The sequence below is a fragment of the Penicillium cataractarum genome (genome assembly GCF_028827025.1).
Source record: "Penicillium cataractarum strain IBT 29864 chromosome Unknown utg000008l, whole genome shotgun sequence".
Lineage (NCBI taxonomy): Eukaryota > Fungi > Ascomycota > Eurotiomycetes > Eurotiales > Aspergillaceae > Penicillium > Penicillium cataractarum.
In genome coordinates, this window is record NW_026622744.1 from 4,353,906 (window position 1) to 4,379,567 (window position 25,662).

General features: G+C 42.7%; 3 protein-coding genes across 3 annotated transcripts; 2 read left to right on the forward strand and 1 right to left on the reverse strand.

Moving 5' to 3' along the window:
* Nucleotides 1-2,010: 2,010 nt before the first annotated feature.
* Nucleotides 2,011-4,072, forward strand: N7496_010632 (uncharacterized protein; the record flags this gene model as incomplete). Its single annotated transcript, XM_056703545.1, has 3 exons — nt 2,011-2,308; nt 2,367-3,821; nt 3,879-4,072. 3 exons carry the CDS (start codon nt 2,011-2,013, stop codon nt 4,070-4,072), a joined length of 1,947 nt encoding a protein of 648 aa, XP_056552545.1.
* Nucleotides 4,073-8,265: 4,193 nt separating this feature from the next.
* Nucleotides 8,266-8,472, forward strand: N7496_010633 (uncharacterized protein; the record flags this gene model as incomplete). The annotated part of the gene is made up of 1 exon (XM_056703546.1): nt 8,266-8,472. The coding sequence occupies one exon, from the start codon at nt 8,266-8,268 to the stop codon at nt 8,470-8,472; it is 207 nt and encodes a 68-aa protein (XP_056552546.1).
* Nucleotides 8,473-11,531: 3,059 nt separating this feature from the next.
* Nucleotides 11,532-12,411, reverse strand: N7496_010634 (uncharacterized protein; the record flags this gene model as incomplete). Its single annotated transcript, XM_056703547.1, has 2 exons — nt 11,532-12,202; nt 12,282-12,411. 2 exons carry the CDS (start codon nt 12,409-12,411, stop codon nt 11,532-11,534), a joined length of 801 nt encoding a protein of 266 aa, XP_056552547.1.
* Nucleotides 12,412-25,662: the final 13,251 nt, after the last annotated feature.

Consider the following 25,662-nt stretch of genomic DNA (forward strand, 5'->3'; position numbering starts at 1 on the left):
AGGCAGAGAACCCCCTGAGCTTCAGATCTATATAAAGTACCCCATTAGATTGTCTTTATATAGTCCTTTAGCTCAATAAGCTAAGAAGGTATCCCACTACGTGGGCGTGTAGTACCATATGCACCACATCGTAGATCTCTAAGCTTTTTGAAAAGGGCGACCGACGTGAAGTAATTATCCATATAGATAATATACTCTGCTGGTGTATTAGCTGTTGAAATAGCTATAAGATCGCCGGTTGAATTAGCTAGGGGATCGCTAGATTGATCGCTAGGCAGATTGCCAGTAGGATTGCCAGTAGGATTGCCAGCAAGATTGCTAGGCAGATTGCTAGGCAGATTGCTAGGTTGATCGATCGGTTGATTCGCTAGGCCAGGAAGCTTCTTGATCATCTGTAAAACCATCGATCCAGTAGGACTAAGCCCATTAGATTTAAATAGATCCGCAATCCCCCATAGACGGCTAGTCCAGGTAAACGTCCATATATAGCCATGCTCTGCAAGGACAAAGATCTTATATCCTTTCTCAATTGGCTTATTCGGCATCTTGATAGTATGATTGGTTCTTCCAAAACAGCGAATCATCGTCTCATCAATAGAGATATTAGACCCTGGTTGATAGTACTGTCGGCTTGCCTTCTCGAAGGATGAAGCTAGTGGCTCAATCTTATACCACCACTGCTTATTAGCCATTGGATTGTCTGGCCGGTTAACGTGTAGATATCTTTTGATCTGTTCAAGTCGCGTAAGGGCCATATAGAGTGGAGGTGTATGTAATGGTCCTTCTTGTCGGTTCTGCTTCCAGTACTGATTAACACTGGGTGAAGGGTTAATACCCATATAGATAAGGATACCAAAGAAGACCTTAATATCTATAGGGGTAGTGTCCTTCCAAGACCGGCCGGTAGTAGTTGTAGTTGAATCTCTAGTTGAATCTCTAGCTAGCTGTGTGTATTGATTGGTAGACTGGCTAATATATTCAAAGATCTCTTCGCTGATAAAGAGTGTAAAGATTGCGTATGGGCTCTCTAGGTCTAGGGTATTCGGTAGTTGTAGGCGTGGAGGTTGATGGGTTGGGTCTAGTAGCTGTAGCCGACTAGAGAGCTCTTCTTTCGTAGGTAATTCGGCGATAATCTCGTCAAGCTTACGCTTAGGTGTAGATGTAGTGGATTTCTGCTTTGCCATAGTAGATAGATAGATAGATAGATAGATTGGTGGTTGAATTAGTGGTTGAATTAGTGGTTGAATTAGTGGTTGAATTAGTGGTTGAATTGGTGGTTGAATTGGTGGTTGAATTAGTGGTTGAATTGGTGGTTGAATTGGTAGGCTTCTTGCTTTAGGGGGTAGAAACGCGTAGTAAGAAAGACGCGTGGTAGGTAGTGGGGTGATTATAGCCAATGAAAGATCGTAGATTCTATCCGACTAGTTGATTGGCTGATAAAATACACTAACTGGTATACGCTAATTGTGCCTCCCGCGACGGTGAAGGGGATAGCTTCCTTTCGAGGATTCTGATGATTAGCCGTATTCTCTTCTCCCAGGATTCACATATGACTTTATCACCGGCTCTCCTCTAAGGTAGGTGCCCCGTCACAGCGAATCGCTGTTTTGCCCGATTGGCTAACATTGAATAGTTGCCGAAAAGCGACATGCGGGATGGATCGGATAGATATGCAAGATTCAAGGGAAGACAGGCACGCCTCATGCCGCTAGAAGATTATCATAGGCTAGTAGCTACAGACCATTCCCATTGAAGAACATACTAATAAAACATTCCGTTCAAGTGGGTCTTTCCTCATCTGGAGCCCGTGCAGATATCTCGCTTAATTGGGCTGTAATTAATACATATAAATGTCTTATCTATCCAGATTGTCCTAGATAACGAGGATCCAGATTGCTCTAGATAGCGAAGATAGAACCAGATTTGATGACACATAATTTTATTACAGAATCAATAGACACAGTCAGGTATATATTAACAGGGAAATGTCGGTCGACTTTGGAAAGCAAGATGGGTTCGGCGGCTCGCTTTGGTCTGACAGCTTTTCTGTCATTGCTGTCTACGCTTGTTGCAGCCTCCAGCATCTCCAAAGGTCAGACCATTGAAGTCAATGGCAATTTCTACTACGTGCCTGCCACTGCGGTGACAACCCTTAAGGTTTCCAGTGGTCGATTGAGCCAGGACACTGGCCTAGTTCCATTAACAGTCATCCAGAGTGATGTTTCAAAATTCACGACCTCAATTATTAAGAACCTTGTGAATGCCTACCAAGCAGCTGATGACGTTTTCAATACCGGGTTCCTTGAAAGTATGAAATAGTAAAATCTTTCTTTTTTCATTTCCTTGGGCTCAGCTAACTGGAACAGATATCTACGTCGCATACAATGGCACAAGCAAGAAGCCAATTGAAGACGTCACTCTTCCATCGAGTTGGGGGAATAAATTCTTAGGCTTTTCCGCCGCATATAGCACAAAGAAGACAACAACGTGCTCGAAGAGTATTCCTTCAGGGCCATACTTCTTGGACGGGACTACAGGTGATGTATTCGAGGCGTATTTGCTGTACTCCGACGTGATGGGATCCTTCACACAGGGCCTCTATGCGGTAGGAGATGGCTCCTACAATGTACTCACGGCAAGCCTCTCGGGATATGCCTCTCTAACCATTGGCGTCCCGTCCCGTCTTTATTTCACCAAGACAATAAAGCAGCCTCTCGCAGGAGTCCGCCTTGGTGTGAAGGACATTTATGACATCAAAGGCGTCAAGACTGGCTGCGGAAACCGCGCCTACTACGAGACCTATACTGCTGCCAATACTACTGGTCCGGCTATTCAGTCTTTGATCGATGCTGGTGCCGTCATTGTAGGCAAGATGAAGACAAGCCAGTTTGCCAATGGAGAGACGGCCACGGATGACTGGGTTGATTATCACTCTCCGTTCAATGCACGAGGAGATGGATATCAGGATCCCAGCTCATCCTCTTCAGGCCCCGGGTCTGGCATCGGTGCTTATCCGTGGCTGGATATCGCTATTGGGAGTGACACCGGTGGCTCCATTCGTAACCCATCTCAAGTGAATGGTTGTTTCGGGAACCGCCCATCGTGGAATCTCGTGTCGCTAGAGAACGTGATGCCCATGTCCCCTCTCCTTGACACAGCTGGATTTCTCACTCGGGATGCGAAGCTCTGGAGGGCCGCATCCGAGGTTCTCTACGCAGGCGCTGAGTTGAAGTCTTACACCAAGTACCCCAAAACCATCAAAACCATCGGCTTTCCCGCCAGCGCTTCTACTGAAGCATATGGTATTATTCTGGACTTTCTCTCCAGCCTATGCTCCTTTTTAGGGGGTGCAAATGTGACTGCTCTGGACTATGACGCTCTCTGGGAATCTACAAAGCCGTCAAGCGTATCCGCTGATACAACACTAGAAACCATGTTGAACATCACTTATCCCATTCTCATCTCGAAGCAGCAATTTCCACTCGTTGGTGAGCCACTTTATAACGACTATGCGTCAGCGAATGGTGGCCGCAAACCTTTTATTGACCCTGTGCCGTTATCTCGCTGGACCTGGGGATTGGAGTATCCCGAATCCCAGCTGGAAACGGAAATCAAGAACAAGGACATATTTACAGCCTGGTGGAATAGCACCGTGCAAGTTTTTGATGCAGAGACATGTTCAGACAGCTTGATTCTGTATGTGGGTGCGAGTGCGACTCCGATATATCGAAACGCGTATCGCAGCATGCCTGGGATTCCAAGGGGATTCTCAGCCTCTCGTATTGCCAACTTTGCCGGTGTTCCTGATATGGTAGTTCCCAGTAAGTGAGCCCGGTCTCTGGAACCCCTACATGACACTAATTATGGCTCGATTATAGTCGGCCAAGCCAAATACAACTCTACCATTACCGAGCAGGAGGAATATCTGCCCGTGGCGGTTGATTTCATCGCGCCTCATGGTTGCGATCTCATGATCTTCAATCTCGTGAGTGACTTAGTGGCGGCGGGCGTTGTTATACCCCCCGTGACTGGGTCAACCCTCTATGGCGATGGGACTATTTATTACAACTAGATCAGAGAAGAGCTAAGGATCCAGATTGGCAATGAGTGGATTCCTTGTATCTGTCGGGGTATTTCTAGGTCGGGGCGATGTATATCATGTGAAATAGAACATCCCAATCGTGCGACCATTCTTCAACGAGAACCTAGGCAGTACTGAAAGTATATCCATTACTAATTTCAATAAAATATATAATAGCGAGGATCCCCATGTGGTCACCCAGCATAATACTAACTGGCCGGCGTGTAGTTTAGTACAGCTGAGCGGACGGGAAGCCTTGTCTTCCAACTCTATGGTTATGTGTGAAATAATGGTTTAATAGTATAAGATTAAGAGGGCGAGGAGGTCTACCTGAGGTAAGCTACTGAATAAGTTTACTAAGAATATCCCATTAATATCCGTCTCATAAAGAACCTAAATTTACCTACAGGACGTGAAAGGATTTAAAAGAAAGTGGCTTCACTTAGGCCTACGAGGACGTAGGCTTTAGAGGAAGGTAATGTTATGACCCTCTCACGTATAGGTGGTCGAAGAAACTGTATATATGGTCTATAGAGCTCGATGTAATACCACGTATGGTATTAGAACCCTAGCGATTAGTTTACGCATATAATCGGGCCACTAATTTCATTCACACTAATTTATCTCCAATCTCATCACGTCTATGTATATCTAGGTCCGTGACGTGGACATCGACAGCAAAAAGCCCACATGGCTGTATTACAAACACTGGATTTACATCACACAGCACAAAGAGCCCGCAAAAATATTGGGACCACTTTATGGAATTAGCAAAAGGGAGAGAAGGAGGGAAGAGGGAGAAGAAGGTGGAGAGGGGCCCGATGGGTTTGGCTGGTTTGTGATTGGAGTCCCGCTCTAGTCCAAAGCGAGTCTTGACTCTAGAGTTCTAGTACAACTAAGTTAGTTTCTGACCTGGATTAGGCTGATCAATATGAACCGCTTATCATCATTCTCTTAATGGTGATGGCCATGCCTTACCTCTAGAAACTATGCCGTTAAGAACCCCACTCGCGGCGCTTTGAAGTAGAGCTCTCTTAAAGAATTGACGGATAGTGTTATTGGTCTCCTGCTTCTGCTGAATCTGGAGCCGTAGTTCCTGAATTTCCTTCCGAAGCCGAATGATCTCGAGGTCGGTGGATAGGGCTTTCTCTCGTCGATGAATTTCTTTCAGATCCTGCTCTTTCTGTTTCATTCTCGTCTTCAAATCGTTTCCTATCTCCTCCATCTTTTCATATAGCCGGCGTTCCTCATTATGGTGAATCTGGACGATGTTGTTCGCAAGTGATGCATATTTCTCTTCTAACCTCTTCTCCCGCTCGAAAAAACTCCCTTCCTACCTGAGGCTTTTGTTCCTTTAACTCAGTCTCCCGGCGAGCGAAGATATTTTGGGTTTGGAACATATCCTGAGTTGCCTGTATCGCAGCTTCAAGCTCATTTTGCAGTCCCAGTCTCTGGCTCTCGCGCATTAGCATCGCCACTGATGTGTCAATCAGTATCATCTTGAAATCTACTAATTCATGCTGTAGTTCCAGCGCAATTGGCCCAGATTTCGCCTTATCAACAAGATACTCTCACAGGGGCAGTCACAAGAAGGTTTCCCCTTGTCCTTATATCTGTAACAAGAATTGAAAAGCGAAATGCTCGCCCTCCTCCTTCCAGAATCTCTGCCAAGATGCCATCCCCGTGTATCAAATCATTCTCTCGCCGGGTCTGCTGGTCTACCACTGGAGTAGACCACATGCTTGTAACTATAGCAACATTCTCGTATGCTTCCTTCCGATTAATTGCTTGATGGAGGACGCAGACATGAAAAAAAGGAAAGAAGTTACGGAGAGCTTAGAGGTGCCCGATTTTATGTTGTAAGCGAGTTTCTGTGAGATGTGGAACAGCGGAATCAAAGGTATGATACTAAGAAAGAAGCCTTATAGGATGATAGATCGTGCCCAATATCTATGTGTTTCCGGCTATATTACGAGATAAATGTGGTCTTGCCGCTCCCCTTTGCACTAAGGACAAGAATGAAGATTGCATTGGGCCTTTTTGGTTTTGTCAATTTTGCTCGCCACTAACTGACTGGAGATACGAGATAGCGGCGCATTGTCCTTAATATATATACTTACTCTCCTGCCTTGGCTTTTATAAACTTCAAAATGTTTTCTACTTGCTCTGTAAATGTTTTCGGGGATGTTATAGCGAGTCTCAGAATGAGGGAGAGGCGTGCTTTCAGAGACAATAGGCCGCAGAAAGAAGGGATAGGAGGAAAAGAGCCTTATACGTATCTCTCCGGCGCCTTATTTAATAGACACGTTAGTCGTGATTAAGTTTAATGATTGTGCCCCGACCGGGCACCGTGCTTATTGGTGGCTTACTTTGGAGCACTCGAATCACTTGACTATTTAGGTAAATAACATCGTCCGGGACGTTATTATTTACGGCAGAAAAAGGGCACTAACTAGTTAGCGCCTAGCTAGGTAAGGGGATACACGTACGCGTTCTATGCTTACTTCTTCGGATATTAGTAGGTATTTGGGCTACGGCAGACTAGTAAGGTTAAGATGGCTATATCCCTAAATCTACTAAGTACTTTCGCCGCTTCTTCTTCCGCCCTCTACCCTTATTACATCTTATACTACCTACTGTAGGCTTATCCCACGTGGCTAGGTGACACTCTCTATAGCCTTATTTACTAGTAGAATATATACTAACGCGGTATATTCGAATACAGTCACGTTATAATCGCTAATATAAAGATATCTACTTTCGGAGTAGAAAGCCTATTGATCAGGTAAAGTCTAAACCACCTTGTGAATTTATGATAAGGCTATGCCTTAACGAGTCAAAACCTATCACTCCTAATATGAATTTATATATAGTCTTCTTATAGAAAACAGAAAAGTATAAGTGGGATCAATAAGCGAAAGGGCGCCTGAGCTAAAAGGTTGTGTAATTAGAAACGTAGCTAACGGTAACCCTTGAGGTTCGCCTCCGAATAGGTGATGGGTAACGGCCGGCTCGCTACCGTTTTTAGGGGAAACCCCTGGCTCCCTTCGGAAGGTACCTATCTGCGAAGAGGCTCTTAACAGAATATTATAGTAACCGAATCCCTGCCTAGGATACCTAACTACTAAGCTTAGAGCAGCTAGCTTATATTAGACGTCTTCTAAGGGAGTTTCCCTTATATTCAACTTCTTATTTGCATACCACAAGATGGGATAACCATAAATTAAAATAGCCAAAATTGAGATCCTGCTGGTTTAAAAATTACCGACTCAGGCTTGTGGCCAGCTCAACCTTGGCTAGTCCCCCGTAATGCGGGGTAGATGAAAGTAGAAAAAAAGCTAAATTCCTTTAACTTGTCTACTAGTTTGTTTGAGCGATCGACTTTGATTTATTAGTGCTGTATAGTCCTTTCCCCTCGTATATAGATATCGCCTGAACGTGATAGAGTCGCAGGAATGAGCCTCCGGTCCTCTAGCGGAAGACGGTCCATAAACCAGGACGAAGCGTGAAAATTACCTAGATATCTGCCCTTATATATATACTTTCTAATCGAAATTAGACCCCGTACCATCTACATAGCGGTTATGGGCGCGACAGGATCAGGGAAAAGCTCCTTTGTATCCCTCTTGGCCGAGTAAAATCTGGAAATCGGACACAACCTGGAATTATGCACAAAATCGGTCGCAGTTTACGAAAGCTATCTATTTCTAAATAATAAACTATACCTTATTGATACCCCGGGCTTTGACGACAGTAACCTTAGCGACACTGAAGTACTGCGGGAAATTGCTGCCTGGTTAACGCACACATACTCAAACCAAATTAAACCGACGGGTATAATACACTTCTATAGTACAGATAAAGTACGCATGACGGGAACGGCAAAAAGAAATATTTCTATATTCAAGAAATTGTGCGGCGGCCGGGCTCTTTCAAACGTTGTTCTTGTGACATCTATGTGGGACACCGTGGCGCGCGATGTGGCTATTAGTCGAGAAAAAAGTTGAAGGAGATGCCTCAATGGTGGGGCTTTATGCTCCAGAAAGGCAGCAGAATGTTTCGTCATGATAATACTCGGAAATCGGCGGTAGCTCTAGTCAGAGAATTTCTGGAGCTGGCAGAACCAACGATTGTCTTGTCCATATAGGAGGAGATGGTGGATGACCATAAGTTTTCTAGACGAGATGAGTGCCGGAATTCAGCTTGAGAAAATTCTCGCCCAGGAGTGGGCAAGGTTTAAAAGAGAGATTGAGGCTGCCGCTAATGAATATAAAGCCAAAATGCAGAAGCTTGAGGATGCTCAAGGTGACATCTACCTTAACTTTGATTCATTCTCAAAGAATCTAGAGAAGCAAGTCGAGGTAAAGTGGCAGAAGAAATTTCACGAGTAAACCCAGCAGCACGCTTAGTAACTGGCTAACCTTATAGGGGTAGATAAATCTAGCGTGTGGAGATTAATCGCTCCACTACGTGGTCACTCTGGCTGGGTCAATACTCTCGCATTTATCTCTGATGGAGAGCGCCTTGTTTCAGGGTCAGAAGATGGTACCGTCCGAGTCTGGGACATATCAACCGGGACAGAGATTGGAAAGTTCCAACCCGGGGGAAACCCCGGAAAGTCGTCATTTCGCGGAAGCTGAGGCTGTTCTGCCTTCTCGACTTTGCCGTCCTACACGTTATGCTGGATGAGCCTGGAACAGAGATGGAAGCATGTCCTGGATCATCCCCCCACCTACTAAAGTCAATGGCATATGACCCAAACTCAGACTGGATCGCCACCACAACAGGGCATAGTATATGAATCTACTCGAGTAACGGCGCGGCTAAATTATCGGGCTACACTAAAAAGAGTATTGCCTGAATGGACTTTTCGCCCGATGGCTCCCACTTGAGAGTAGGCAAGAAGGGAGAAAACCGGTAGCATACTCAAACGAGGCTTCCAAAATCGTGGGCCCCTTTGTTCATAACACCTCCATCAACGCACTCAGGTTCACTCCTGACGGCTAGTTCTGTAAAAGCGTCTAAAGACTTAACTGTCAAGGTGATTGGCCCTCTTGCCGATGTCAAACTTGAAGGCTATTCCTCGAGCGTCACTGTATTCGCGTTCTCGTCAGATGGGTCCTTCTTGTCCTCTGGGGATAGTAGTGGGTGGATTCAAATTTGGGACTTAAGCATATCGACAATAGTACAAAAGCTCTAGTTGAGGCGTCTTTATGTGACCGCGCTGGAATTCTCTCTACGGGGTAATTTGTTGGCTTATTCTTCCAGGGTTAAGAGGACAATTCACTCGTTGGAGCACGTGCGGATCGATAGTACGGAACAGACAGAAGCCATAGCTGAATAGGACAGGATATTTTAGGGTAGCGAGATGACAAGATCTATTTAGTGTCTTATTATACTCATCCGAAATCATTGGCTTGTAGATATCGTTAACAAAAAGCTTCCTAGCATAAGGCAATGTGTTTTTCAGAGGCTTTCAGCCGTTCTCGATATAGCGTCACAATAATCCACCCGGGGATTGCGATTATATCGATTCCACTGATTAAGGGATATAGCCTCGGCGTTCGTCGTTTGCTGGCGCTAGTTATTGCTATGACTATTCTACGTTGTCCTACAGAGTAATGCCCTGAAACGAAGGAAGTGAGAGTAAGGGACTAGAACTACCTGTGACCGCTCCACAGAACAGAACTTTGCCGTGTTTCCACTGCAAAAATTCGCGCCGAGCCTGCTGCTTTAGCTGCTTCCCTCGATCGTCTAGGTTGAGCGTATAATCCATGATCAGGCCTGTCTACGTGTTGTGATCGATTGTCGGTTGTGGTTTATGTAGGAATATTCGGTTGTCCTATAGGGCTCGGTTGTTGTCTTCCGTAACGTGAACCGCGCTGTCACTGGTGCTGGCACTGATCCTTATTCTCCCGCTAGGCCCGATGTCTTAGGCTATTACTTCGCGAAGAAAATGGCTTCGTGCAAATTTGCTTAGCTGTAGGCGTGTTTTATACACAATCTTTGAGGTGTCGCGATGTTTCTTTCTTGTAAAGATTCGCCACTCGTGCTGTTATACTTAAGTGGGTATAGACTAGTACTCGTTCTGTTTGCTCCTTAGTAAGGGAATAAATCAGCCATATTACACTAGTGCCGAGTGGTGAGGTTACGCCTTCGAAGAACCTCTTCAGCATCTAGCTTCCACACGGCCTTAGTACTGAAGAAGAATCTCGCGATGCCCAAGTTTCCACGTACCTGGCTTAATTCAAGGCCATCGAAGAAGCACACTTTGAGATAGAGGGAATCCCCGAATCTGACCCAGCAGTTGCAGGAGATCCAGAGGAATAAAGGGAAATCGGCTCTTGACTTCTATCAATGGATAATACAAGGGCTTGCTCTGCCAGTCCCTGATCGGAGATATATCGATTTGTAATCACTGTTGTGCCTATAGGGATTAGTTATTATTATAGATCACGCCACGTCTTAGCGACGCGTCTTAGTAGGATCTACCCTTACCAGACCTACTACCTTAGTATAAAAGCTTAGCTTTCGCTTTATAGATTCTTCTTCTCTTCTCTGACGTAGAGAGCGGTTATATGAGTGGGTCCTTGGTCATGTGACCTCACAACATCCACATATTGACACTAGTCTTATTAAAATTATAGATATCCTCCAGTTATATACCCTTCTTATCGATTATACGCTATACGGTCGTAAACTACTAGCGAAGCGATATTGGATCTTCGTTTAGGGCTCTTTAGTAATCCTATCTTCGTGAGAAGCGTGTACGAAGCTTAGGGCGGCGGTTAACGAAGGTTAATAACTAATCCTTATTAATAGTAGTTAGTAGTTAGTTATCACGCGTAGCTAGTAAGATATTAGCTATATCTCGCACTATAGAGGGCTTAGGGACTACCCCTCGCGTATCTATAGAGATTATCTACTCGGTAAGCGAATCTTCTACGATTTAGGTTAATTTATACCTAGATAGGCGCTTATCCACGCGTGAAGGTAGGCCGCTTACGCGCGTATAGAGGGTAGTGTAAGGTATATCGTATACCTTTGCCGCTGCGTGAAGAGATTGGATACGATCGTTTTTGATATTAGAAAGGGCTAATAGGATCTTGCCCTCTTGATTGGCTAGTTTCCGCCCAGATTCAGGGCGAATTAGTGTCATGGTAGTTAGTTGAAATTGGTAGGTTGGTAGGAGGACGCGATTTTCGATGGGGTGATCGAGACGGGCGGGTGATCGGGTCGGGCGGGAATTACGTTAGATTCCCCTATCCTCTCCTATAGGGGTATGGATATCGAGCTCGATACGTAGCTCGGACCCCCCCTTAACTATAGCCGGTAAATGTAGGGCGGGTCTGCTTTCAACCCTCGATACGTTAAAACTATATTTCTAGATAGGTTTTAGCTTAATGTTAAAATTGATTCAAAAGACATTACAAGATAGAAGAAGTCACATTTAAGCAGTATTTAATAATGGCGCCATCACATTCATGAACACTGTGCAGGCATCATGCTCGATAACATCGCCATGGCAGGGGATTATCCGGTCAAACTTCCAAGCCATAATGCGCTGGACCGAGGCGCTGAAGCCTTTACGGTCTGCCATGGAGGAAACATGCCACACAAATTTTTTCTGCCAGAATGCTGACATTTCCGTGGACACCAGAGGCTTCAATATTTTGTTCAAGAGGCCAGATGTTGCACTTTCGCCTGTTCGCGAATATTGCTCTATCGCTGGCAAGTTCAGAACTAGATCAGCTTCAATGACCGTCTTCGAAGGCTTGTGCAAGAAAACTAGTTCTTTCGATTGATGGCTGTGGACGTATTCCACGGTGAATTCGTTTTCGAACTCCTCCGATATCTTCGGGGGTGCATCGGCGCGGAATATATGGCTAAAGGGAGTATCTTTGAAACCTGGGACGGCTTGCCGTTTCTCCCAGAGGCCCTCAGGGGCGATGATTTCGGCACCTGGGAATGCGGCCTTCCACTGCGTGAGGTTCAGGTGGTGTTCAATGTTCAACGCTGCGATATACTTGATTTCGCCACCCAAGTTGGCAATTGCCTCATGCACTCGAGTCGTTAGCGGGACTGGAGAGAAGACTGCGATGGACCCGGTAGTCAGGCGAACTATTGATGCACCGGTAACGGTTAGCTCTAGCATATACAATATCCATCTCTGGGTAGCATGGAGGGAAGAAATGTATACCCAGGGTCCCACGGCCTCCAAACTTAACACCACCGAAAGGCGAGAAAGGCAGGCTCAATGTCACAATCTTAGGTGTGACATTTCGGATAACCATTACCTCATCTGGATTGGATGGAACTTGGGGTGCCATTTTCTCGAACCAGTATTCAGTAGTCAGTATTCAGTAGTCAGTGTTCAGTATGAATAGTATGAATAGTATGAATAGTATGAACCGTAAGATTCTGTCTGTTATTAGCTTTTTGGACGAGTTGCTACAGGCTCGACCTCTGTTATAATTGCGAGCTACGAGCTCTTGGGGCTCTCACGCTAGCGGGCACGCCGCTAGCGCGGTCAGAATTTCGCCGATTTAGGAAGGATTTCGATTCAGCTCATGTCAGCCTCATGACCGGGGTAATTCGCACATAGTATACTAGACGCTATTTAAGTCGCATCTTTTCTACTTTTAACTAGCGTTTTACGCGCAATAGGAAATAAATTAGAGTTTTGGAAGTTAGGAATCTCGAAAAGCTGGTCATTTAGATAAAACTCTACTAGTTGCATATATATAACTAACATCTCTCAGCGTACAAGGGCGGTACATAAGAAGGAGGGTGGATAATATACTTTGGAGTAAATGGAATATTCCACGAATACAGTTAACATCCTACGAAACGGCTAAGGAGGGAATATTTTAGAAAATACGAATATAGTCTTGGCGGAATATGAGCTGACTCCTAGCCAAAGGAAAATGCGGTTATTTATGCCTTTTATGAGGTCATAGCAGGATAAAGAAAGATCTGATAGCAAGATTTCATCGTATCATCGTGGGGAAATAGCCGGTTAGCGGATAGAATTAATAGGATAAAATGAAGGTCATGGGATCAAAGGATTCGGGTCACTAAGCTCCGTAGCAATGCCCTAATAGGGTATAACGGGAGAGCGCAAGGCGCATAAGCTGACATGAAGGTGTATAAAATGATAAGATCCGATCGTGTTGAAGCTTGGATGGTGGGGAAATCACATGACATAATCTTAATACTGGGAAATATGTTAGAGCAGGACCAATTGTAGTAGGGACTCGGAGGAAGGAGATACTAGTTATAATTCTGCCTGTATTAGTCAATTGCCCTTCCTAGTTAACTAATTGCTAGATAGTTAGGGGCTTCTTTGAAATTCAAACTTGTTAAAATCCGATTGGTGCACCTAGATGAGCTCAGCAACCCGATTCCGAAAAAATATTGTCGCCTTCTAAATCAGGCTAGAAAGGAAGCACTCAACGGCGACCAAGAGACTGGTGCCATTATAGCAATGCTGGGCCATCGTAATGTCCTTTTGGGTGACGCAGCGTGGGCGATGCGTCGTCCAGTGGACGTCGACGTAGCTGATTCGCTATGAACCAACTAGTATTATAGTAGCCTTTTTTTTCTCCTTCTACACCCCTTTCTTCTCCTTTTCTCGAAGCTTACGGCGGCCATGCTAGGGTGATTTTTCCTCACTCCCATTCGGAGGCTGATACAGCCAAGCGAGATGATAAGGTCTAAATCGGTACATTCAACGAACCGACTAAATCTAGGGACAACAAAAGGAAGAAGTTCTAGGTGCCAGAAGATGTCCCCTTTTGTTTACGTTCAGGATTCTCCAACTGGCAGGTTCCATCAAACATCACTGACTATTCCTTATCCAAAAATCTAACGAGTAACGCGCGAAATAGAGACATGATTTGACTGGCAGAATATCACTAAAGATACAAAGGTCAATGGGTAGCCAAGCAGAGTGTGAACTATACAGAGCTCCGGGAGAATTTCCAAATCTTCATAGCCTTGTACTAGTTCTTCAAATCGACGCCCGACTAGAACTACTACGGAAATACGGCGACATAGAAGACCTAACCATTCTCCGAAAAACGTTCATCAATGCGGCTACCGATGAGGAGCATGCGTTGGGCTCTGGAACATGATAAAGTCCAGTAAGGCGTTTCGCCTACAGTGCCTCCGTGTAGTGCGATTTGGGAACAACATTTTCTCACGTGAAGAGAGTTATTTGCTGGATTGCTTCATGCGGTCAATACTGGTCACGCGATACAATTCCCAGAATCATAGATCGCGAAGCGCAGATGAGATTGGGACGAGGGCACGGGAGATACGGCGAGACCAATTGCGCCCAGCCATGCTCCCTGAGAGACTTATACTACTCCTCCATGATATTTGGCCACAGGGACCTGAGGGAAGCTACTGGTGGTCTGGCTGGAATAGTTTTCCTTTGGAGGTAGACACTGCATGAACAGGGGTGCTGCATGTCGAATCTGGTTTTAAGCTTATGAAGCTAGTTGCAGAAAGGAAATCTACATTTTCACCTTCTTCATATTGCTCTTTACGTTGTCAGAGGGCTGTTTGCGCTGTCATTGGACCTGGATGATCCAAGCGTGCAGATAGGGGTATTGGAATACTTATGCATTAGTATTGTCGCGGTTGATCCAGATCTTCTATTCAGATAGCGTGGCAAGGAGTTATGTATTACATCGTTTACGCTATACTACTCCGATTACATCATTGTTTTCCTGCGTGAAACCTATCAGATTAATCTTCAACGATCTTGCATTGAATTGCATACTCGCATTGAATTGCCTACCTAGGCAGGAGACTATTCAACACTCTACTTTGTTACTATTTCATGTGATCTTTTATCATGTTTCCTATGATATAAATACCGCCCTGTCTCCTAGTTATATTGAATCAAGTTTATCATCCCTTTTGATCTCTCTTCTAGATCGGTGGTACTCTTCCACAATCGTGGTACTTCTTCTCCTTCTTAGAAGTACGCACGACCGATAGACTCATAACCGTGTATTCAGACACTACATTGAGTATTCACCCACCTTTATGCACACTATCTTCTTGTGTGTATAACCACTACTTTATGGTTACCGCCTAAAGTCCGACATTACTTTATCTTTATAACCACGTTTTTATTAATATACTAAACGTATAGTAAATGTGGGCTCTTTAGATAGATAGATTTAATTGTACCTACTAAAGCAAGATCTCTATTAGTATAAAGCACTGGTGAAAAGGGTAAAGGATTAAGCCATGAAAAGAAGGTCTGTAGAGTCTACTTATAGCTTTCTTCCTACTTATTTTGTATAAAGCAGAAAGTAATACTATAAGATGAATTTAATAGTGAAAGACCGATAATATATAAAAGAGGTATCTTATATCGATTTATCTTATAAGTGTAATCTAATAGAAAGACCCTATTATATTGGTTAGGATATCTAATTAATTCAGGATGAGCAAACATAAAGAAAAGGATATAGCCTTTAGTATCCTGCTTAAATACATATCTCTAATTATTATTTTGAAGTGTATAATTACCAAGTTTCTTTCTTCTTAATTCTCCTTAGATATTATAGATATCTCTTGGTTTAATCAAGATATCTGTATCCTTTCGTATAAGACCTAAGCTATGCTATAGCTTTAATCTAACGTTAATTAGATACTGAATAGTTTAGGTCTAGTCTTTAGTAAACTATTGTCGGACTCTAGGCTATGACCATAAAGTCGTGGTTATACACATAAGACGATAGTGTGTATAAGGATTAGTAAATACTCAATGTAGTGTCTGAATACACGGTTATGAGTCTATCGGTCGTGCGTACTTCTAAGAAGGAGAAGTACCACGATTGTGGAAGAGTACCACCGATCTAGAAGAGAGATCAAAAGGGATGATAAACTTGATTCAATTTAGTTAGGAAACATAGTAGTATTTATATCTTGGAAATATAGTAAAAGATCACATAAGAAAGGATAGAGTATTAGAGTGTTAGATAGTCTCCTGCCTAGATAGGCAATTCAATGCGAGTATACAATTCAATGTAAGATCGTTAAGGATCAATTCGACAGATCTTATAGAGAAGAAGATCTAGATATAGAGAGGGGTTATATAAGTGGGTCCTTCGTTATATGACCCTATAATATCTATATATTAATATATCCCCTCAGTTCTCGATATAAGAGCGGAATGAGAGTAAAGTGAGAACTGAATAAGAGAAAAGAGAGATAGAATAACTAGATAGGAGGTAGTATCTCTATACCTAGTTATCTAATAAAATCGTTATACTTCTGCCTAGATAGGCGCTTAGTAAGACCGTCTACGGGTATATCGGTGGTTTTTACCTATTAGATAGATAGGCGCTTTACTTATATCTCTTAACGAATCTATAGGCGGTTAATATCTACGTAGCGAAGTTTAGTCTAAAAGACTGATTTCTCGCGATTTAATAGGTCGACGGTCTGTTTGTTATCGCAGTTTAACACTTCTAGTTAGTTAGTGTCGAATTCAATAAATAAGAAGAGACGTTTAATCTAGTATAGCTATTTAGCTATATATAATATAGCTAGTAATTTAGCTTCTATAGTTAATATAGTAATCGTCTTCTGCTTACGAGATTTCTACTCGATTAGACTACTAAATAATAAGAAGATAAAACCTTCTAATAACTTCCTATCAAGATTATCGGTAAAGCTTATATCGGACGAAGTAGTGAAGATCTAGTAATCTAATTAGCTACTACTAAAATAGATAGCTAGGTCTTTCGTCCTATATAGGTAGGAGATTAGGTAGTCGATAGTAGCTAGGTACTTCTTATTATAGCGTATAAGAGATTTAGCTAGTAGCTAATTAGTAAAGACGGTGTCTAGTCTAGTCTATATAGCAGGGAAAAGGGTCGAACTATACTTCTACTAGTATAGTTTAACGGTTAATTAGTTTCTTTAACTAGTAATCAGATTAAGATATTAATTACTAACTAGTAGTGTATTAGGTAGTTTCCTACCTAATAGGTTAAATTTAGTAGTAATCTTTTTAATATAGACTAATTAGTTTAGCTAGGTCTTTCGTCGCTATCGGTCGTATATAATTCGAATACCGATAAATTAGGTAAGTTCGCTATAGTCCTTTATCTTAAAGCGCTATAAGAGAAGTTACTTTATCTAGTAAGCGTATAATCTCTAACTTCGGTAGTAGGCGGCTAGGAAATCGTTAATAAATACTATAATAACTATACGATTATTAGTATAAAGCGTAGGATCTTTAGGATAAGATTTAAAGCCTAGTAAGAGAAGTATCTCTTTCACGTCGTCTTCCTATCGTTTACTAGCGATTCGAAGACTATATACTACCTTATATAGGCGAAGGACCTTAGTCTTTCGTCCTAAACCTAGTAGGTACTAGTAGTATACTTCTTCTTTAAGATCGCTATTTAGGAAAGCTTTAATAGTATCTATCTAAAAGGTTTTAAGGTTAAAGTACGTGATAATAGCTATAAGCGTACGAAAGGTCCTAGTAGCGAGCGTACTAGTACGCGGGTCTTCTAATTTATCTAGTATTAATTGACACGGTGAGCGGGGGGCCAGAAACGGCTCCCGTCCTACCGCCTGCCTGAATTCGTAGCCCCACTGCCCTTTCAGGGATGGCGCCCGCACCATGGTCCCTGTTCGGGTTTAGCGCTCCCTCTGGCCGCTTTTACCGCCTTGCCCGTGGGCCGTCTATCTATAAAAGCCCCCTCGCCCTCTGCTCCCCTTCAGCGACGCACTTTCCCTTCTTTTCCCTTCTTCTTTCCCCTCGGTCCTTCCTTTCTCGGTCCCCACAGTGGCCCGCGAATTGGCTTCCAGCTCGATGCAATGCCCCTTTTCATTTCGCCGGAGATATTATATTCCTCCACCGTATCGTGTCCCTAGCACCGCGTGATTATACATCCAGCCACCAGTTCTTTCTCAAATAAGCCACCGTGGGTCTCGTAAAGCTATTTCGGTTGCCTTCTACCGCTGAGACCTTGCCGCTGAGGGTCTCTTTTTTCCTCCCGACTTCGCAACGAGTGAACTCTCCCCGGCTGCCTTAATACTCCCTGCTCCACTTCATTTACCTCGCATGACGCCCCGTCGGAGGTAACATTATATAGGCCTTAGCGTTACAGATCTACTTTCGGCGGCATAGTTCTAAACGTGTTAACCTTATAGTTGTTGTCCTCGTCGGCCCCTCCGGTCCATCCTCACCCAATCGATGAATCTCAATAGCATGCCAAGGTAATATAAACCAATAGCGAAAATACCGCAAGCTCGCTAGACCAAGGTGGATTCCTAACCGGCTATGGCAAGACTCCACGATCGCGTACTCTAATCACGTAGTCGGGCGACGATAGTGAGCGTAGATCATTAGTCAGGGGCTATCGGCGAGATTGGTCGGAATTCTAGCTTTACGGATGCGAAAATAGCATGATCGGATAACTTGAGATACAGCGGCGTGTATTACTGGAGCTAGTCAACGTCCGCGCGGTGAATGAGGCGGATTTCGCCTCACGGGCTATAAAAGAGGTAGTAATGCCGCCCGAATCACAAGACTATAACTCAACCCTTCCCCCTTCCCCCTTCCCCTCCCCAAAATCTTCCACCCTGCCCTTCCGACTATGCCCTATACCCTCTACCCTGTTCAAAATCCTAATCCTGGTTTCTCTATTTCTCTAAGTGGTGCCAATCCCCTTAGCACGTTAACTTGCTTAGCTACCTATTTCGCATAATATATCGAGCGACAGGTATCGCCTAGAATCTTTCCGACTATAGGATCCTTTCCAGGACAAAGCGCAGCCTCTGCAAGATTCTCTCGATACCTATCGTTATCCAAGTCCTGTCTCGATCACCCCTATCTCGCCTCCCTCTAATCCTAGCATCTCGGCTTTAAAGAGCCTAAGGTTTTATTCTGATAGACCTAAACGACACCCCCTTCCTCCCCGACCACTAGTAGAAGCTTACTTAAACGACAGCCTCCCGCAGGAGATCAACCCCCAGCCCCTACTTACTATAGAGGATCGGGCATTATACGTTAACCTCGGATATAAGGCGGTAGACTTCGAAGATACTCTGTAACTACAGAATCTACTAAGCTTTCGAAACGAAGGCCATCAGACGACCTATAACAGTCTGAGGTCGGAGCCTACGCATAGACTAGGCTTTAAATCAGACTATCCGGGGCACGCTTACACTACTAGTCAGCACTCTCATGTTAGAAATACTGAAACTTCTAGTCTAGCTAGCGAGTATTATAACGTAATAATTGATCCGGTAATCCTGGATGATTATTACTTCCTAGATATTGATCAGCCCCTAGGAAGAGAAGAGGCCTCTGACGTTATAGCCTCTTCTCGTTCGCTGAATAAAACTATTTATAGCCGGAGCATACGAGCAAATTCACAGATAGCGACGAAACACCGGTAATATAGGACTAAAATTAGCAAGGTTTCTATTATCGTGGACAATCGCTATCTGAATAGGACCGGCCGGAGTAATCGAGTAAAAGGCCCTATTAAAAGTTCGTTTTCTATTCTTCGGGATTAATTCTCTTCTCTGCCCGCCAAAGAGCGACTCCAGTTTTTGTCCTGGCTATTTAAGGGTACTTTATTATACTACTTTTCTACGCGTGCTAACCTAGATACCGCCTCTGTATTAGGATATATCTCGAGCTAAGCTATAGACGTGATAGATAAGTATGACTACTCGGGCTTAAGCACCGAATTAGTTAATAAGCAACCTACGAGAAAAGGCTTACCGTGGTCTATGGAAGAAAACTGTTTATTAGTGAGCCTCTGGGAAGAGCAGAATCTTACTTAGTCGGAGGTAACGAGACTATTTACAAAGAAATTTCCCGGAAGAAGTAAAGGGTCTCTATAGGTATACTAGAGCATAACGCTCAAGAAATAGCGGCTTTCTTTAGTAGACGTAGCGTAAAAAGAAATATCTTTATCCATTAGATTATATCCTCCTCCCTTCTCCCTTAAGCTTGAAACGTAAGTGTCGGGATATATCCTCCCGTTAGAATAAGCAAAGATATCTTATACGTAATCTTACTTAGCCGCGGTCCCTGCCGCACGGATTCAGGGGTATTAGACGAGGACCTAGAATATATATCTATTATACACGAATCGATTAACTTTTGCTTAGAAGCGTAAACCGTCTACTTAACTATGTATATAGTACCTAGCTAGTAATACCAACATAGGTAAAGGCTTATTATTTGTGGTGGTCAGAGCCTTATAATAAGGATTGCTTAAAAACTTTCTTTGGGGTAGAAGAGGCATAATCACCGAGGGAAAAGGGTTAAGCGGCATATCACGTAGAGTAGCCCTTATCGTCTTATCTAATAAAAGGAGATCTCTCTTCTATCGTCACTATATAATAACTTCGTTCTTCTGTTAGCTCTCTCACATAAGTCCATGGCTATATCGTTTATATTGGTTCGTAATGCAATCAGACTAATTGACGAACCACAAAATAGAGTGGAAAGAGGTCGAATCTAGTCAGATATTTGACTAAATATCCCAAATTAGACTAACTCTCAAATACCATATAAGCCTTACTTATTCCGTGCATAGGGTGAGCATAGGGTGCGCTTAAGGTGTATATGGGGTGTGCATAGGGTATACATAGGGTGTGCATGGGGTGTGCATAGGGTGTGCATAGGGTGTGCATGGGGTGTGCATGGGGTGTGTATGGGGTGTGTATGGGGTGTGTATGGGGTGTGCATGGGGTGTGTTTGGGGTGTGCATAGGGTGTGCTCGGGGTGTGCATAGGGTATGCTCGGGGTGTGCTTATGGCGTCCTAACCTGAACTTTGTTCATGTTTGCTATCTTATAATGAATACGACTTATCTAAGGTAAGTCGGCCTAGGCTTCGAAAACTTATCGTCATGTTAATGTGAATGCCGACTATAAATTAAGGCTAACGCGGCTACGCATCTAGTGTATCTTGCGCGTGTAAGTGATCTTGAAAGTCCTTAATAGCTTCCTAACGTTTGGCAGTGCCTAAATTTACGATTCGGTATCTTCCACTCATTTTGCGAGGCTTATGTTAATCTTATCAGATCTAGAACACATCCTAGAACTTAATCTTACTATACGATCTGTGCCTTAGCTTACTACTATATAGCGATCTTTATTAGCTCGTTACTACTTGGTCTACTCGAAGCTATATTCGGGCCTACGTCCTAGTAGTATTGTTTTAGTGATTCTAGGAAATAAATAAAAAGCGGATAATCCAATCGATAATAGATTAGATATTTTCCTCTTTACATGCTAAGTAGTGATTAGTCAATCAGATAGGAAGCCTCCTGAAACTTATAAAAGAGAGATTTTCTCGGATAGTAAACTAATACGCCACAACATCCTAAATTAGTAGCCAGACTATGAAGTTATCAAAATGTAGATAAGGAGCATAGCTATGCCGGCGTCCGTCTAATTTCAAAGAAAAGTAAGTGAGAAAGGAAAACACCGTTCATGACCGAACAGAATAAGAGTCGATCTAGTGATATACAGTCTTTGTTATCAGAGTAATAAGAAGGACGAGTTCTTCTAGATAAGGTACGTTTTCAAAGATAGGTTTCTGAGCCGTTAGCTTCAATAATAACAAAATAAGTTTCAAGTAACCAACCTATAGTAGTGAATCAATGGTCATCGTTCGTAGATCATCTAGTAGTGTTTTTATATCGGCGTTCTATTTATAGGATCTATTCTTTGCTATTAGGCGCGTAACGATATCTGCTAAGGCATATACTTTCTATGTAGTAGGATTTATTTCCGAGGTCGTAATTTAATAGCTTTTCTCTACCCCTCCTACAGATTGTTATTATTTTGATAGGCCAGTTTTATTATTTGAAACGTACCGATCTTGACGTTGCTAGACTGCGTCACAAAAACCGTGTCGGGAGTTAGGTAGGTAAGGGCTCTGCCATATTATAGTAAATGATAAATACTATTAATGATCTATAACTTGTTAGGCGAGAAGATAGACTAACTTATACTATTTATAACGTACTGGTCTGATAATTACAATAATTTTACTTACGGTGATCATATATTTGCTAGCCATAATCTGGCTGATCGAGACCTCCACCGGTTCCTAAACAAAGAAAACCGAATTAGTATAGTGATAGGATTCTTGCAGGATTAAGAAGCTATAATAGTATAGCTTTCTTAAGAGATTAAGAGTGATAAGCGAGGACGCTTCTTTATCTAGCTGCTTAATATAAATAAGTCGATGCTTTAGCGCCCTGCTTCGACTTAAAAACATCGACCGATTTTACGATATCTTAGCGATTAGCTTAAAGCTTTCCTATAGATCCGTTTTATACTCCTTGATTAAAGTATTAGGCTAACCTCTCTTGCTGCCTGTAGAAACATAATGATCAAGAAGTGGGTTATCTTGGGGACCGTTTAGTGGGATCTCCCGTGTAGGAGAGCTATTACCATCGTTATAGAGAAATTCTGATTCGTCTAGAAATATTATCCGCCGGCGTTTATATATTCTTTCATCGCTATGTCTTATAGTGAAGTGGTTAATGAGAATGAAGTAAGAATAATTCATAAACCCTTTATATATCCGCCTCTTGCTTAAGAAGCTGGTATCAAGATTTGATCGATCGTCTCTTCTATTCTGGGTTGAAAGGTAGGGATCTTTTTTTAATTTCTACGACGTTGGTACTATTAAGTACTTAACGATATGAGGTTCTCTAAGTTTTTGATGAAGAAAAGGTGTATAAATTGTTGATTATTGAAAATCTCGTTTACGTTGAAGTTTTTTAGTGCTAATGGATTAAAGTTTGATAAAAGTGGCTTAGTTTAGTTGATGGTGTCTAACTTACGATGTTTCTCCCTAAGGATTCATCTAGTAGGTAATCGAGACTGCTTAAAAATTGCTCTACCTATCTGCTTTCCTATTACATCTTCTTTAAGCTTCATGCATAAAAGACACTTATTTATCCTTGATTTCTTGTTATTGGCTATTTAATAATCGCAAGGCGTATTATGGTCGGATACGATCTTTACGTGAAAGAGGCAAGATTGTAATTTATGAGGATCGTAGCTTAGTAGAGGAGATATAATAACCGTAATTCTTAGGGTTTCGTGTGTCTACTTCTGTGAGGTTCTAAATATTGATGTTTCTGATCTATACGCCCGTAAGCCGCTATATGTTTATTATAAAAAACTTATATTGATGAAGACTAGCTTCTAGGTAAATAGTGGCTGGTTGATCCCTCTGTATCCTGATAGCTATTGCTTATATAAGCTAAGAAACGTCGCTTGCTAACCTTCTTAAAACACCAAATAAAATCTATTATGTTTTAATAAAACAGAAGATTCTTGAAGCAGTAATGAAGATAAAAAGAAAAAATTAAAAGTAGAGTAAGACCGATGGTAGGCGACTCTGCATTTCCAGATCCTTAAAGTAGGATAGAGGTCACGGTTTGGATAGAATAAGAGCTAAACGGAGGCGTTGTTAATGTCTCCGAGGGAAGCGGCAAAGGGAATGTAGGCAATATTAGCGTGAGCGGAATTCCCTGGCTTTCAAAACCTAAGGTAGGGCTTGACGTAAGATTCTGATGCCTAATAACTTGATTAGTGGTAGTCTGGCCGCCTGCGATAGTGTCCCTGGTAATAATGTTACTTTAATAACCTAAGAAAAGCTGGAAGTGGAGTAAACGATATATAAACCCATAGTAATTGAAAGTATTATCCTCGTGAAGGGATCAGTTAAATGAATCGGATGAATGCCCGCCGGGAATTCCCTTTCTTAAAGATACAGTTTTCGGCTACGATCCTTATCAATAGCAAAGCCTCCTTGGATAAAAGTTAATATTAAATTATGTTTACCTGCGGGTATTCTAGGTCCTATACTCCTGATCTATTTCCAACGTAATGAATGATAGTTGAGGCTAATCCCTAACTAGCACCTATTAGAAAATTCAGGTTTAAGGAGCTAAAGTCTTGTGGGTTGCGTTTTTGTTTATTAACAAAAGCAATCAATTTTTGGAATTCTCGTCCTTTCTGGTATATTTAGGAGATAGCACCGGAGAAAAACCTATATCCTGTATCCGCGGGCTTAAATTTCCTACGGCTACATCGCACTTCACTACTTCACCACTTCACCACTTCACTACTTCACCACTTCACTACTTCACCACTTCACCACTTCACCACTTCACTACTTCACCTATCTCTGCTTCATCACCCTAACATTCTAAGATTGCTCCTCTTGCGAATGTAAGCCCTGTTTTTAGATAAAAATTCATCAACCCCAGAATCTACATCGATGAGCTCGTTTCCTAACTCCGGGGATTATCATACTGCTCGGTTATTAAGCGTTTCATGGCACGAGAATGCCCTAGGGATCCCTTTATGAAAACAAGGCTTAATGCCACAACTTTTATATACTTTATAGTAGGATCTCTTCTAAAGCTGAATTTAGAAAGGTATATTTATTTATTATAAAGCTAGGACATAAGGGCTTTCTAGTTACTCCTAGGCTAACCTATAGTCTTTATTTATTTAGCCTTAATTTGGAACTTAATCTTCTACTTATGCTATAAAAAAGATAACGGGTAGGCTGTTAATTTAGGAAGCGATTGCCTCCTAGTCTCTATACTAGGTTAGTCCTAGTACTCCTATACGAAATTTCGGAGTACCCTTAGAGTACTATACTTTGGAGGATATACTTGAGGCATCTACGATAAATGGAGAAAGGACCTATATGGCGTATCTGGGTTTCCTATCTCTAGGGACATGTCATAAGGCGTATTTGGCAGGAACTTGGTGTGGCAGACCCAGAGCCGTGGAGAGGGGCCAGGATTTAGACTGCTATAAAGCTATAGCTCGGAGCGAGTTAAGATATATAGCGGTATTGTATATTATCGGTTTCGAGCAAAGAAGCCGGCCTTCTTCATATGAAGGGCTATGCGTTATAGAAAGATAGAAGAGAAACCAATGATTCGGAGGTTATAGTTAACGATAGCGCCGATGGCAGTGTCTGACCTATAAAGTCTAAATGTTCTGGATGCTAAGCAGGTTATTAATACGTAGAATGCCGTGAAGTCTGCTATAGAGGATGTTGTACGCTATTCGGGTTTGACCTAAGTTTAGTTTCCTCAAATTCCTCTACGAGATCGGATCCCGGTCCATAATCACTTCTTTCTCATGGCTCTCCACCCCCACCCACAACGTTCTTCCATGTAGTAGCGATATCACTTATGATAAAATATCCTCAATTTTTTAATCGTACAAAAAACTACCTGTCGATTTTTTGAATCTTGAATTCGACTTGTCTTCCGCAGAATCTAAGCCAGTTATGTGAGTGTCACGTGATGAACCTGAAGCGACTGGCTGTTTTCGACCAAATATGACAAAGGTGATCTTTACTGGGAGCGCAGACAAATTCCGGATATCGTTTCTATGCTTAGCAATGACAGGCCAAGACTCTTGCAATTGAATTTACAATCACGGACTTGCCTATATATTCGCTAGACTCGGCCTTCTTTTTCTACGCAAATCGGCCTTAGGCAACATTGTTGTAGATACAAAAGGAAG